The sequence below is a fragment of the Pseudonaja textilis genome, chromosome 2, assembly GCF_049901715.1.
Source record: "Pseudonaja textilis isolate UNSWEBS1 chromosome 2, rPseTex1.2, whole genome shotgun sequence".
Classification (NCBI taxonomy): domain Eukaryota; kingdom Metazoa; phylum Chordata; class Lepidosauria; order Squamata; family Elapidae; genus Pseudonaja; species Pseudonaja textilis.
In genome coordinates this window covers 89,011,844-89,026,458 of record NC_141991.1, presented here as the reverse complement: position 1 = coordinate 89,026,458, position 14,615 = coordinate 89,011,844, and the positions used below count along the sequence as shown (strand labels likewise).

Sequence of the window (14,615 nt, the reverse complement as noted above, 5' to 3'; positions counted from 1 at the left end):
TAGCTAATGGCTGGAAAATTAAAGCAAAAGGTGAAGGTACTGCACATTGTTCTTGCATACAGGAAAATGTAAAAATGTTATATATACCACAACTTAAGTTTAATTTGCTTTCGGTTAGAGTTTTGATTAAATTAGGTTATGTAGTTACCTTTAGGGGAGAAAACTGCATAATAGAAAAGGAAGGTAAAAAAGTGACTGCAACTTTAAACGGTGAATTGTATGTGTTAGAGGATAATCAGTTAGAGGTGGCTAACACAATGTATAATGTTAAACCTCATGATGAATGCATACATTTGTTACACAGACGTTTAGGGCATATAAATTTTAAAATGCTCAAGCAAACGTATCTGAAGGTATAAAACTGAAGCCTTGCAGTAAGTATTTGCACTGCAATGCTTGCAGTCAAGAAAAAAGCAAGGTAATACCAGCAAATAGAATTAATGGATTTAAAACTAAAGAGCCTCTAGAGGTCGTATTTGCTGATATTATAGGTCCTAAAAAACCAAGTGTGGTAGGTGCTTGTTATATATTAAGTATAATGGATCATTATTCTAGATATGGTTTCTGTTATTTAATGAAGAGTAAAAAGGAAACATATCAGAATTTCTTTAATTGGTTGAAGTTTGCAGAAAGAAAAACTAAAAGGAAACTAGTAACTCTTGTAACTGATAATGGTACGGAATTTATAAATAATAAATTCCAAAATAGACTGAAGATGGCAGGTGTAGAACATAAAAAGTCTGCACCATATAGGCCACAACATAATTCCTTTATAGAAAGACGAGGCCAAACACTACAGGCAATGGCTCGTACCATGTTGTCAGATTCAGGATTACCTGAACATTTGTGGGGAGAAGCAATAATGTGTGGTAATCATATATTGAATAATGTTGTTAACTCAACAACAGGTGAATTACCATCCACATGGTGGCATGGTAGAAAACCTGACCTAAGCTATATGCACACATTTGGAGCACCAGCATGGGTGCATATTCCTACACAACTGAGACATAAGGGGCAGCATAGGGCTAAAAGATTATTTTTTGTAGGTTAAATCTAACCATAAATCTTACAGGTTCTGGGGAAAAGGTACATCTAGAGTTTACTGTAGTGCTAGTTCACAATTCCTTGAACATGTAGGATGGGAAAAACTGGAGCAAGATTCAAATAAAGATGTAATTATAGAAACCTACAAAAGACCAAACCAACAAATCAGTAATAAGAAGAGTCCAATTAAAGAGGAAGAAAAGGAAGAGCAAATAGGACCAAAACAGGAAGAAATAAGTGAACAGGAAGAAATAGATAACCAGGAACAGGTAATACATGAAAGTCCACCTGTAAGCCCTGTAATACCTAGACGTTCAACACGTGAAACCAGACCACCTGACCGGTACCAAGCAAGTGTAGTTTGCCAAGTTAGTAAAGTTCCAACTACTGTGGAAGAATTTAAAATGTATCCTGCAAAGGATCAAGAGAATTGGCATAGAGCTATGGAAAAGGAACTGAATTCATTAAAACAGATGGGAGTTTATGAGAATGTTAAATTACCTCCAGGTGAAAAGTCCATTGGCTGTAAATGGATATTTAAATTAAAAACAGGTAAAAATGGGACTGTTACCCATAAGGCTAGGTTGGTAGCTCAAGGATTTAATCAAACTGCATGTGATTATGATGAAGTGTTTGCACCAAGTCTAAAAGCAACAACCTTGAGAGCAGCTTTAGTGTGGGCAGCTAAGAAAAACTATACCATAAATCATTTAGATGTAGAAACTGCTTATCTGCATGCACCATTGCAGCACACTATATACCTAAAGAAACCTGTAGGTATTAAGGATGATAAAACTAATAATGACTGTTGGAAACTGAAAAAGAGTCTCTATGGATTAAAACAATCTGGTTACGAATGGAACCAATATATTGTTAAAGAGTTAAACAATATAGGGTTTAAAGCAGGTTTAGCTGATCCATGTTTATTTAAAAAAGAGACAAATGGAATAGTGTCATTATTATTGTTGTTTACAGATGATATTGCTTTAATTACAAAAACTAATAATGAAGCTACTGAAATAATATCATTATTAGGAAAGAGGATAAAATTAAAGCAATTAGGAGAGATAAAACAGTATCTCGGATTGACAATAAATAAAACCAACGGTGGCTATAAGATATCTCAAGAGGATAAGATTTGTCAATTACTAAAAACATATAAGATGGAACTTTGTAAACCGGCAAAAACTCCAGTGAGTCAGGAATTTTGCCACACTGATGCTCAAAGTCCAAAATTCGATAAGACTATCTATCAGTCACTAATTGGTAGTCTATCGTACATTAGTAATTGGTCAAGGCCAGATATTGCCTATAGCGTTAATCAATTGGCTCGATTCAACACTGAACCTGCTGAACGACACTGGCAAGCGGCAAAGCGTATCTTAAGATATCTTAAAAGGACAATGCACTATGCATTGTATTTGGAGCCAAAAGATGATTTGATTTTAAGTGCATATGCTGATGCAAGTTTTGCAACAGACATAAACACTAGGAAATCAACTTCAGGAATGGCTATACTATTGGGAAAAGCATTGATTGGTTGGAGGTCAATTAGACAGCAACACATAAGTATGTCCACAATGGAAGCAGAATTTTCCTGCCTATCTTTATTATGTACTGATTTAATTCTGTATAAACAGTTATTGTTGGATATGGGATTAACTGTTAAAGATTCCATCGTTGTGTATGAGGACAATCAAGAAGCCATACGGTTGGCTACAAATATTGCTGTGAAAATGAGATCTAAGCATACAGATCTTAGATATCTGAATGTAAGGCAATCTGTAATGGATGGTTTAATAAGACTGGAATATTGTATGACTGAACAAAACATTGCTGATCAGTTCACAAAAGCCCAAGGTGCAGTGAAACACAAGGAGAGTTGTGATTACTATGGATTAAGGTTGTAAATAGATATATATATTATTATATTACCCAAAAGGGGAGAATGTTAGGAATAACATAGGTTACCTAACGTAGTTTGGGTAAAATAATATATATAAACTATGATAGTAAGTTTAAGTGTGTGTCACTTTAAACTGCAAAGCATGTAATTTTGGGTGCGGTTGTGAACCACCATAAGAGGGAGCAAGAGAACCTGCTCATTTGCTGACGATTGCTGACGATTACTGGTTTGATGAATTGATGGTTTGTTAACTGCGTGTTTCTCTACTGCTGAGTTGCTGAAGGAAAAAAGGAGGTGTAACTTCTTCATATCTCTACTGAGAAGAGATATATTACTGGACTGATATTTGTAAGTTTACTGACCTCTCTTTTCGACACTGGAATTTGCAACTGAATAATCCCTGGATGGACTGAATTAGTGAATGATATATGGACTGTTTGACTATGCTATAACTCTTACTGGAATAAACTATTTAACTAGCATGGTGTATCTGTTTTACTGAGTGTAAGCTACAAAAACATTTATCTCGCATATTTTGCCTGCCTGCCTGACTGCCGTGCAGATTCTGCTAGGGTGTATCCCTACCAATCATTAAGTGTTGTATGTTACGATTCTTGATTCTTAACAAATGTATCTTTTCTTTATGTATACTGAGAGTATTTACACCAAGACAAATTCCTTGTGTGTCCATTCACATTTGGCCAATAAAGTATTCTAATCTATTCTATTCTATTCTATTCTATTCTATTCTATTCTAGCCTAGCCTAGCCTAGCCTAGCCTAGCCTAGCCTAGCCTAGCCTAGCCTAGCCTAGCCTAGCCTATTCTATTCTGTCTTTGCCATTGCCAATATCTTCTGTCTCTTTTCTGCAGTGCAGGAGTCAATAGGCAGAGCTGATGCATGTGGTTCTCTCAGGCTCAGTTTCCTGCCCTCACTACACTCCATATTTGGCACTTCATATTCGCAGTACTCTGATGGGGACACCTATTATAAGGAGGCATTCGGATGGGGATGGGGATGTACTAATATAAATATTAAACCACTTGGTTCAGAATATTTTTTTCTTCTTTTCCTCCCCTAGATCTAGGTGCATCATATGGCCAGGTGCATGCATCATATGGCATCTTATAGTGAGAAAAATACAGGTAATTAAAATAATTCAATGTTTAAATTAAATACATAAATAATTTGAACAAAGTCATGGAAACCATTTCATCATATTTTATACCTGCAGTTTAAGGCCAGCTGGTAGATTGATCTTGTCCAGGTACAGAATGACAAAAATGATACTAAAATGTAGAAAGGTAAAGAGTAACCATTTTGTAACTCTTTGCAGGAGAGAAGGTATACTTACTGGGGCTATCCCAAAAGGAATTACATATTAATAATTTGCATCTATTAGAATTATACTATACATACTAACTTCTGATTATTATTTAGCAAAACTAATTAGTCCCATTGCACAAAAGTGTGTGAAATCTAAAGCCCTGATTTCAAAATGCAATCTCAATTATGTCCCTGAACATAATTGATATGATCTTTTACATAGAAAGTTGTCCATAATATGAGTTCTGGTTTGCAGCGCTTTGGCGGCAGGCAGGAATCCGCGATCATGCATGGTTTCTGCCTGGGCTCGCCACTGGAGTGCCCCGAGCCAGTCGGCTTTGAGGCTAAGCCACCCCGTAGAGGTGGTGAAGACAGGGGAGACCTAGCAGGGTTTGAGGGGAGCCGCACCTCTCCTCCTCAGCTGGCTAAACTCCCTTTTCTGAAGGCGGTAGAGGGGCGGTCAGAAATGGCCGCCTCAAAGAAGCACTCAGCCGGAAAAGAAGTGCAGGAGGAAGTCAAGAAGTGAAAGTCTTTGGCTGACCGAGACAAAAAGTAACAACTAAGATACCCTGGAATAAAAATTTTGCAAAAGATACATCACTCCCAAAGAAGAGCTGGAGGCAGAGAACGAAAGGGAAAAGGGAAAGTTTTTTTTTTCTTCGCTCTCCTTCCTCACACTGACAATGAGAAGATTTGAATAAAGAAATCAGAAAAATCCACTTTGGCACCAACAGGTAATTAAATTGGAAATATAATTAAATGCCAACGGGACAATAAAGATTTCTGGAGGCTTAAAAATCCTTTTTTTTTTTTTTGCTATAAGTGGGAAGGGAGAGGAAAAGAATAAGGGCAGGACTTCAAAGGAGGAGACTGCTTCAAATTTAAAAGAATTTAAAAGTTAAACCTTAACAAGACTTCTAAAGGATACATTTTGACTGGAACTTTGCAACTAAATAGTAACCCCAAGAAGAGAAAGTGAAAAAAGAAGAAAGTGTTAAATGAACAGTTTTGTGTATTTGGATTGTTTGGTGACTTTGGAACTTTTGGAAATCACATTTGAATGACTGAAAACAATTGGGTGGTTGTTTAAAAAAGAAAAAAAACTCTATAATGGCATCACTTTTAGATGAACGGAATGAACTGGATGAACTGAAAATTGAATTAAAAAAACTTAAAGAACAGGAACAAGAAGGGAAGGGCTCCTCTGGTTCCATTTTTAAATTCTTAGAAATGGCGATTGGTGTTTACCAGAAACAGCAAGAAAGGCCTGCGTAACAAGAAGACTGGGACAAAGAAGAAGCCATTTTTAATGAACAAGTAATTCTATCTGGGCAAGAAAAGGGAAAAGGGGGAAAGAGAACGGAGAATTTAAGACCTAAAAAAAACAGCCAAAAAGGGGAAAAATAATGTGAAAAGGGGATATAATGTTGGAAAGCAATAGAAAGGGGGAATTCAGAAGAGGGAAATTGAGGAGGAGAGACAGGGGGTAAAAAGGGCAGAGAGAAGAAAAGGAAGAAGCAAGGGAAGAGAAATTTCGAAGGTTTGGAGCAAGATGTAAAGAAACTGAATTTATTCAGAGATAACAGGTGAAAATTTAACTGAAAAAGGAATTCTGTAAAGGTACATAAGATTGTATTGTTATATTTGCAATAGAAATAATGTTAGAAAATTGGAAACAACCTATGATTAAAAAGTGAAATAAAATAGTTAGTGTAATTTAGTGAAACTTTTGTGAATAAAATAAAATAAATGAAATAAATGAGAGAATTGAATTAGGAAGGAATAGGAACATTTTAACTACTCAATGTTTTATAAAACATAAGTGAAGTGCGGGGGGAAGTAATTATGGAAAGCTTATAAGTGTTCCCATAGAAGTATGATACTTATTTGAAAAGCAATGCGTAAAATGTTTAAGATTTAAATGAATATCAACATTAATGGTGGAATTGAATTGGTATGGATTGTTGTTTTATTTATGTTATATATTTGTAATTTTTTCCTCTTTTAAAAAAATACATTGTGTAGTTTTAGAATGTATCAAGCAGAATCCGAATGGAAGTTATGTATTATATTAAATGTCATAATTTTTAGGGGAAAGATATAAAGGCATCATACTCCAATCAGTGATTACAGGAAAAATTTTGTTCAATGAGAAAAGATAATAGACAGCTGAAATAGGACAGACAAAGAATATAAGTATGATGATTTAAATTGAGATGAAATAAATAAAATAAAATTAAGAAAGTTGAAAGAGGGGTGAAGTTATATACAAAATGGAGAATAGTAATAAGATATTGAATGGAATATAAAAATGAGCATGAATTTGAATTTGTGTCTGCACTGAGATGTAACCCAGGATCAGGCTGCTTTCAAAAAAGATGTTATATGTTTTTATGTTCTATGTTTTGTTTGTTTATGTTTGTTTTTAAAAATCAATAAAATTTTCAAAAAAAAAAAGAAAGAAAGAAAGTTGTCCATAATACAAAAGAGACTCTTTAGAGGAAAGTGTATTTTTTCTCTTAGAAGTCTTAACTAAAATGCTGGGTCCCCAAGACACATGTTCCAAAAGTAAAGCAGTGAATGATTAGTACCAGAAGTACAAAGTTATTTGCCACTTTCATATTCTTCTTTATGGAATGGTTTTGTCTACCAAATCCTTTATGCTAGTGTTTGAACTCTGATTACTCCAGATGCAACCATTTATGGGGGAGTAAGAAAGATTTAAACTGGGACTAAGGAGGCTCAGGCTGAAGTCCTTCTTCAGGCATAGAGTTCACAGGATTGCTCCACTGATAATCCAAGCAAAGAAGTGAATTTCATTGGTGAAATCCCAGAGGTAGAATAAATATATGTAAGAATAAAAAATGCGCTGCCTAGTATAGTCAATGGTGGGACATGAAACTTCAGCTCTTATTTCCTTATTTATGTGTGTGTTTGATAACTGCTATTTATTTATTTACTTCCTACTTGATTTGGAATTAAAAATGAGATGGGCAACTGTCAAAGCACCGTGTGCCAAATCTTCCCACTTTCCAAATTTTCAAAGTAAAGCCAAGGGAGACTTTATAATATCCTTTTGAATGAAATATATAAGCCCTGCTGCATCTTTTGAATTCTACTAACAATCAATGATTTCATATATTGCAAAATGTTTTATGTTACTAAACGGTATGAATTTCCAAACGGACCATTCCACATCAATGAAATAAAATCTTCTGATGCTTTCTAACATATTTTTTCCATGCTAAGAATTCATTTTCTGAAAATGATTAATGATGCTAACCAATTATCATTAGACATCATTAGATTCAAGTTAGAAAGTACTATGTCACTACCACGTCATTTGTTTCACCATAACTCAATAAAGATTTTAACTAGCACTCTCTTTCAAAGTCAGAAATATTGCAGAAAAGAATACAAAATCCTGGAGAAACTAGATGTTCTGGATGAACCAGTTTATAAAGTATAGCAGAGATTGACATAAGGGTGGGAGGAGGAGTTTGAGGATTAAAGAACTATATCAATAAAAGAAAAAAAACTTTTTCAAAAATAAAAACCCTCAAAGGGCAGACTAGTTCTTTTCCTGCAATCAGTTTTCTATGTTTCTATATGCAATAAAAGGGAGGATAGAGTGAAACATATCTTGATTATCCACATCTGGAACTAAGATTCTTTTATGAACTCTAAGCAGATCTTTCTAGGTTGCTTTAATTCCACAGATATCAAATTCTTGTGGGCCAAAAAAAAGCAGAATAATTTCCATGAACAATTCCAAGGTTATTCTCTGGAAATAATTTATGAATTACATGCATAGCAAACATTCTGCTAAGTTTTCTGTATGTGAAATCAAACATAGTCTGACTTATGAAGAAGTACAGATCTTGTCAGAACTTGGGGCTACTTAATTTCTGATCCCAATAATGTACTCATTTCTCTTATTTCTCAGCTTATATAACATTTTTGGATTAATAATGAGTGAGAAAGGAACATTCTCTCATTCTTCTAATCAGGATTAGGTTTATAAGGTCAATGTCAATAATAAATGAGGAAGTGATTTGAAAAGAGCAAGAATTTGTGCATAGTTATATGCCTGCATCTAGGTTGTTCAGGTTATTGGGGAAAGACTAAGCATTTCCTAATTATGCATAGCTATGTATCAACTGAAAGTTGCATTATAGCTGGAGTTTCTCACAACAAAAAAGGTCATTTATATCCCAGTTGGATGGAAGGAAGCCTTTTACTTCATTCTAGATACTGGGGATGTTGAGAGAGACAGAGTAGCATAACAATACATATTCAGATTTAGGGGCATGAAAATCTTGGAGAGGTAATCTAATACATTGGCCTGGTTTATAAGTAACACTTAGTGGAATAAAATTTCACTAGGAAAGAAAAAAGCAACAGACTAGCCTTCCTGGGATTTTCTCATCAGCAGAGGCAATGAAGGCAAATTAGAAACACAAGTCTGTCATAAAACCATCCACACCAATCAGGTGCTCCACTACCAAAGTAACAACCCAATCTTCCCTAAGAGAAGCCGTGTTTGACTACTATTTAGATGAATGCAAACACAACACAGCAACCCTGATCAGAAAAGGGAAACAGATCATCTATACAACCTCTTCTAACAAAATGAATATCCACTTGTCTTCATCAAAACCCAATATAGCACAAGCAGCACAAGATGTGAAAAAAGAACACCTTCATACATCTAAAAACCTCTCAGAAAAGCTACAAAAGTTATTCTTTTGTATCCATGCACATGTACAGATAACCTGAAAAAATCTCTCAAAGCAGCCACACCAAGACGTTCAGAAATCACAGCTGCCTCAACTCTTCAAGGAAATATTTGAATGCTTTGTACATTCCTAACAAAGCTTGTGATCAGCAGAAATCTGTTTGAATAATTATTTGTAAAGTTATGGTTCTAATTTATAAAATAATTCATTCTAAAACTATCCCTTTCACTAGCAAATTACTAATCTCTTTTGTGAAGCACTGCATACATGAAACATTTGCCAGAGGGGAGAGGATGGGAATGGCAATAGGATCATTCTTGCCTATGACATAGAATACCCTTTCAGTTTGCAAAGCAGTTTACAAATCATTGCCTTGAATACAGACCATATCATATCAAAAATATTGCAGGGAGGCAAAATAATTTGAAAAAGAATCTTGCTTATCTAACTTCTTTAATAAAACTGCCCAAATTGTTTAACTTGCCTGAAAATGCCTTGTTTCATTTTGCTAATTAAAAAAATAGAGAAAATTCACAAGTTTGCTCTGTACACTGCCCCTTGGATCAACTCCCAAATTCCCAAAAGACCTTGACACTGCATACAATAAAGTAAACTTAATCCTAATAGTAATAACTATTCTATTATTCCATATAACTTTATTGCATTCTTCTACATAATTTGAGGAAGTAATCTGATACCAGTAACTAAGGCATATCTATCTTCCATCTATCAATAACATGAAGAGAAACAATCAAATGATTGCCTTCAGTTGTGCAACGTACAACAAGGTCACCTTTCTAGCATGAGGAAATCTTTTCAGGATGATAATTATCCAGGATAGCTGTATAGTAACGAGCTTATGAAAATGTACTATCTCCATTAAAAAAGTGGTTAAGCAAGTCAATGGTTATGGTTTTATTTGTTTTAAAATATAATTCCTTTCTAGTGTGAGGGTTGAGAAAAAAATTTAAGGAAAAAAAGGTTATAGGTTACTTTAAAAATGTAAGTTACATTATAATTCTCACTGGGAGAAAGGAGTTTTCTTTGTCAATTCTCCCAATCTAAGATAACAAATAGCCTTTGGACATGGTTACCTTATCACAATACAACATGAACCAATATAAGCCACAAAATGCACTAGGTGACATTTCAGGGTGACAATTCATATTCTGAGTTTAGGGACAAGGGACAATGGAACTCTGCACCAGCAAGGCAGTATGTGCCTTTTTGATACTTTTTTGCTGCTTCTCAGGTGAGTACTCCAGGCTTATAGACTGATCATGCCACCATGTGAGTCCTAAGAACAGATACTTGGAGATGATGGTGGTGGTGGTGGTGATATTCCAAGAGCTCAAAACAAGTCAATGGGAAGTCATATTCTCTTGTGTATATGTAGGTTTGTGTGTATGTAGGGGGATTAAAGCTAGAACTGTAGATAGAGACAGATGATCTAGACAATATAGCTCAGGGCTGTCAAACTCACAGCCCATGGGCCGGATACATCATGTGTCGACCACGTCCATGCCCAGTTTAGTGAAAGAGGAAAATGATGATGCCGCCATGACAACGCAAGTTTGACACCCCTGATATATATGATCTAGATGAACTATTCTATACAATATAGATGATATAGATACAAGCTGTCAATAATCTGTATATGAATGTGAAAGGACAATCTGGCACATATGTGGCATGAATATTTAACTTATCAGCAATTCCTTAAAGAAACAGTTTCTTCTTTTGGGCTCCATAGTAGTTCATGTTCCAAGGAAAAGTGACATTTGACTTCAAAGAAATGACATCAGAGGAAAGATGGACACATAGTCAGACTAGTGGAAGTCAGATTACCAGAAGACTCAGGTTCATCTCCAAGTATGTCCAACTTATAGATATCAAATTTACAAATGTAAAGGAAGAGGGTGGAGCCTCCTCGCCGACGGACGGTAGATCTCAACTCTCTGCAGCTATCATTCATGCTCTTTCGTCGGAGAGCCCCAATCATTCTGATTAGGGGCTGAAACTGCCTTGGAGGGGCAGCGGAGTAAGAGGAAGCAGCAAGCCGGATTGTGGGGAAGAGGATGACTCAGCTCGACTAAGATTTGTGCAGGAGGGAAGAAAGAGGTGGATAACATCTGAACCGGGACAACTGGGCAATATAACCAAATAAAAGTACCCCGGGATTAGGGTAACATAGAATTTTTTTAAAAAGAAAAGTGAGCAGAGAAATTCAAAGGGACAGAGGAAAAAAAGAAAAACATTTTTGACAGCTAAATGGGGCTTCGAACCAGGAAAGGAAGAAGCTGGAATTAAAGATTTAATGAAATTGGACTAAAATAATTTGGGAATAAACAAGTATAAAACTAAAGCTGGACTTAAGATTGTCAAAGAATAATAATAAAAAAGTTTACAAATTGGAGACTGAATTGTGTTGGAATATTGAGGTTCGAAAAACCTTAAATAAAAATATAGGGGGGGAAGTGAAGACTTTGTATAATAGAGAGTGTCACCTTTGGATAAAAATTTAGTTCAAATAAAAGGGAAAGCATCTTGTTTTTGAATGAACTGGTGTGGATATAACATTACAGAAATATTGAAACAAAGTAAGAATTTTAAAAACTATAAGAAAGTTCCCTTTGTTCCTAATCCCTTCAATTGGAATTCACTTGCCTTTCTCTGAACAGAGGAAAAATAACAATAGCTTTCTTTTATAAACTGATGAACTAAAATTAATAAATAGAGGGTAAGTTTTTGTTATGGTTCAAATTTTGTGTAAATCTGAATAGATGCATTTCTTTTCATGAGATAATGCCTTCTGACGTCTACAGTGTATAACTCTATATTTTCATTCCAGGAACTGCTAGTAAAAATGGAGAAGAGGTTAGTAACATCATTATTTTTTATGATTCAAATGGGCCTACACCGTATTTGGGGAAATTTTCAAGAAATTTAGCCAGGTCAGACTTCTTGGGAACAATGAAATTCCCTAGACCACACTTCAATCTTAGCAATTTTAAAATGTTTGGAGTTCAACGCATAAAATTTCTCATCTCACAATCATCCACCAAGAGCAATGTGATGATTGCTTATAAAAATTGGTGCAGCAACAAAAGGAGAACTATACCAGAACTGAGATGCCCACCCCCCTAATTGGCATTTCCCAGTCCTTTCTTTTCCTCAATGCTCAAATGTGCAGGGGAACACTGATATTTTAATGCTTCATTCAAAGCCAACAGAACTGGAACTAAGAAAATCTCTGCAGGGTTGCCATTTCCACAGGGCAGATGAGGAGGCACCAGACACCTTTAATGATCAAGGGTTTTCCAAAAAATATGGATTTTCAGAATATGATCTGATACCTCTCCTTTCCTAGGGACAACAGACTCCCCAAGTAGACATCTGCAGCTTTCCCCAACACGTGTCCGGTTGCCCCAGGATCTACAGTCCTCTCTGTGGAACTGATAATGTGACTTATCCAAACATATGTCAATTCTGCAATGCTAGTAGGTGAGTCGTTGTCCTACTTTGGAACTGAATGTCACAACATCTCAAGTAAGTGATAGCACAGGGGACAACTACGGCATTCCCCTGTTGCCCAAATCCCAGGGCACTTTGTCTCAGATACAGGCTGCCCAACACCTCACCTTTCCTTCTTTCTGGTTTCTAAAGGGAAAGTGGAGGAAAACTTCAGATACTGCACAAAGGAGAGTGCAAAGCCAAGGTAAAACACATTGGAAAGGCAACTTGTCTCACGTTTCCTCCTTCTCGGGTTTTCCCAGACCTTGACATGGCTCTTAATGCTGGAGGCACAGGGAGGCAGGAAAGTAATTCACTATATTCCCAATTCAGAACTTCTCCCTCAAATCCTGATAGTGCCAAGGATTGGTCTCCTTTCCACTAGCAAAAGGATACTGGAATAAACCTCTGCTCTTCTTTTCAAAGGATGAGTGCAGCGAGGTCACTGTGCAAATCGGAGGCCTTACCCACCAATGCACATTGGAGTCAGCTCCCGTCTGTGGCAGTGATGGTGTCACCTACCCCAATAAATGTACTTTCTGCATCGCCAAAAGGTTAGCTCTTGAGATTTGTGTCCACTTGGATGAGAATGTTCCCTCTGGGGGCTCATGCTGGCAAGAGAAATGGGTACTCAACACAAGTCAAGTTGACTGAGAGAAGTCTAGCTAGTTCACTGTGAAGTCCGGTCTGCTGAGACCTTTAGAGAGCCTATTGGACAACATCCATTACTTTTCCCGGCTTTGGCCATGGCATGTCAGACATGAATCTGAGGCCAAATTCTTTGTTCCTACAGGTTGAGTGGAAATCGTATCACAATCGTCCACCAGGGGCAATGTGAAGGACAGGTAAGGCCTTTGCTTAGAAAAATCATTGTGGCCAGATGTGGAGAACTATGATGAAACTGAGTTGCCAATCCCCCTTCTTGGCATTTCCCAGTCCTTTCTTTTCCTCAATGCTCAAAAGTGCAGGGAATTACTTATATTTTAATGCTTTTCTCAAAGCCAACAGAATTGGAACCCAGAAAATCTCTGCAGGGTTGCTATTTTCACAGGGCAGATGAGGAGGCACCAGACAACTTTAATTTTTTCATATTTTTCATATTTTTTTTCCAAAAAATATGGATTTTCAGAAGGTGACCCGATACTTGTCCTTTCCTAGAGACCACAGACTCCCCAAGTAGACATCTGCAGCTCTCTCCAACTCTTGCCCGGTTGCCCCAGGAACTACAATCCTCTCTGTGGAACCGATAACGTGACTTATCCAAACATATGTCAATTCTGCAACGCTAGTAGGTGAGTCGCTTTCCTACCTTGGAACTCAATGTCACATCATCTCAAGCAAGTGATAGCACAGGGGACAACGACTGCAATCCCCTGTTGCCCAAATCCCAGGGCACTTTGTCTCAGATACAGGCTGCCCAACACCTCACCTTTCCTTCTTTCCGGTTTCTAAAGGGAAAGTGGAGGAAAACTTCAGATACTGCACAAAGGAGAGTGCAACGCCAAGGTAAAACACATTGGAAAGGCAACTTGTCTCACGTTTCCTCCTTCTCGGGTTTTCCCAGACCTTGACGTGGCTCTTAATGCTGGAGGCACAGGGAGGCAGGGAAGTAATTCACTATATTCCCAATTCAGAACTTCTCCCTCAAATCCTGATAGTGCCAAGGATTGGTCTACCTTCCACTAGCAAATGGATGCTGGAAGAATCCTGTCCTTTTATTCACAGGATGAGTGCAGCGAGGTCGCTGTGAAACTCGGAGGACTTCCCCACCAATGCACATATGAGTTAGCTCCCGTCTGTGGCAGTGATGGTGTCACTTACCCCAATAAATGTTCGTTCTGCTTCGCCAAAAGGTTAGCTCTTGAGATTTGTGTCCACATGGATGAGAATGTTCCCTCTGGGGGCTCGTGCTGCCCAGAGAAATGGGTACCCAACACAAGTCAACTTGACTGAGAGAAGTCTAGCGAGTTCACTGAGAAGTCGGTTCCGTTGAGGCCTTTAGAGATCCAATTGGACAAAATCCATTACTTTTCCCGGCTTTGGCCATTGCATGTCTGATATGAATCTGAGGCCAAATTCTTTTTT

General features: G+C 37.0%; 1 protein-coding gene across 1 annotated transcript in view; it reads left to right on the top strand.

Moving 5' to 3' along the window:
* The window catches only part of SPINK5 (serine peptidase inhibitor Kazal type 5), a 29,567-nt gene that overhangs the window by 2,645 nt on the left and 12,307 nt on the right, over window positions 1-14,615 (top strand). Inside the window, exons 2-4 of the mRNA XM_087923170.1 lie at window positions 11,869-11,971; window positions 13,324-13,375; window positions 14,256-14,383. Of these exons, the coding sequence (XP_087779296.1) occupies window positions 11,869-11,971; window positions 13,324-13,375; window positions 14,256-14,383 (283 nt within the window). The remainder of the gene's footprint in view (window positions 1-11,868; window positions 11,972-13,323; window positions 13,376-14,255; window positions 14,384-14,615) is intronic.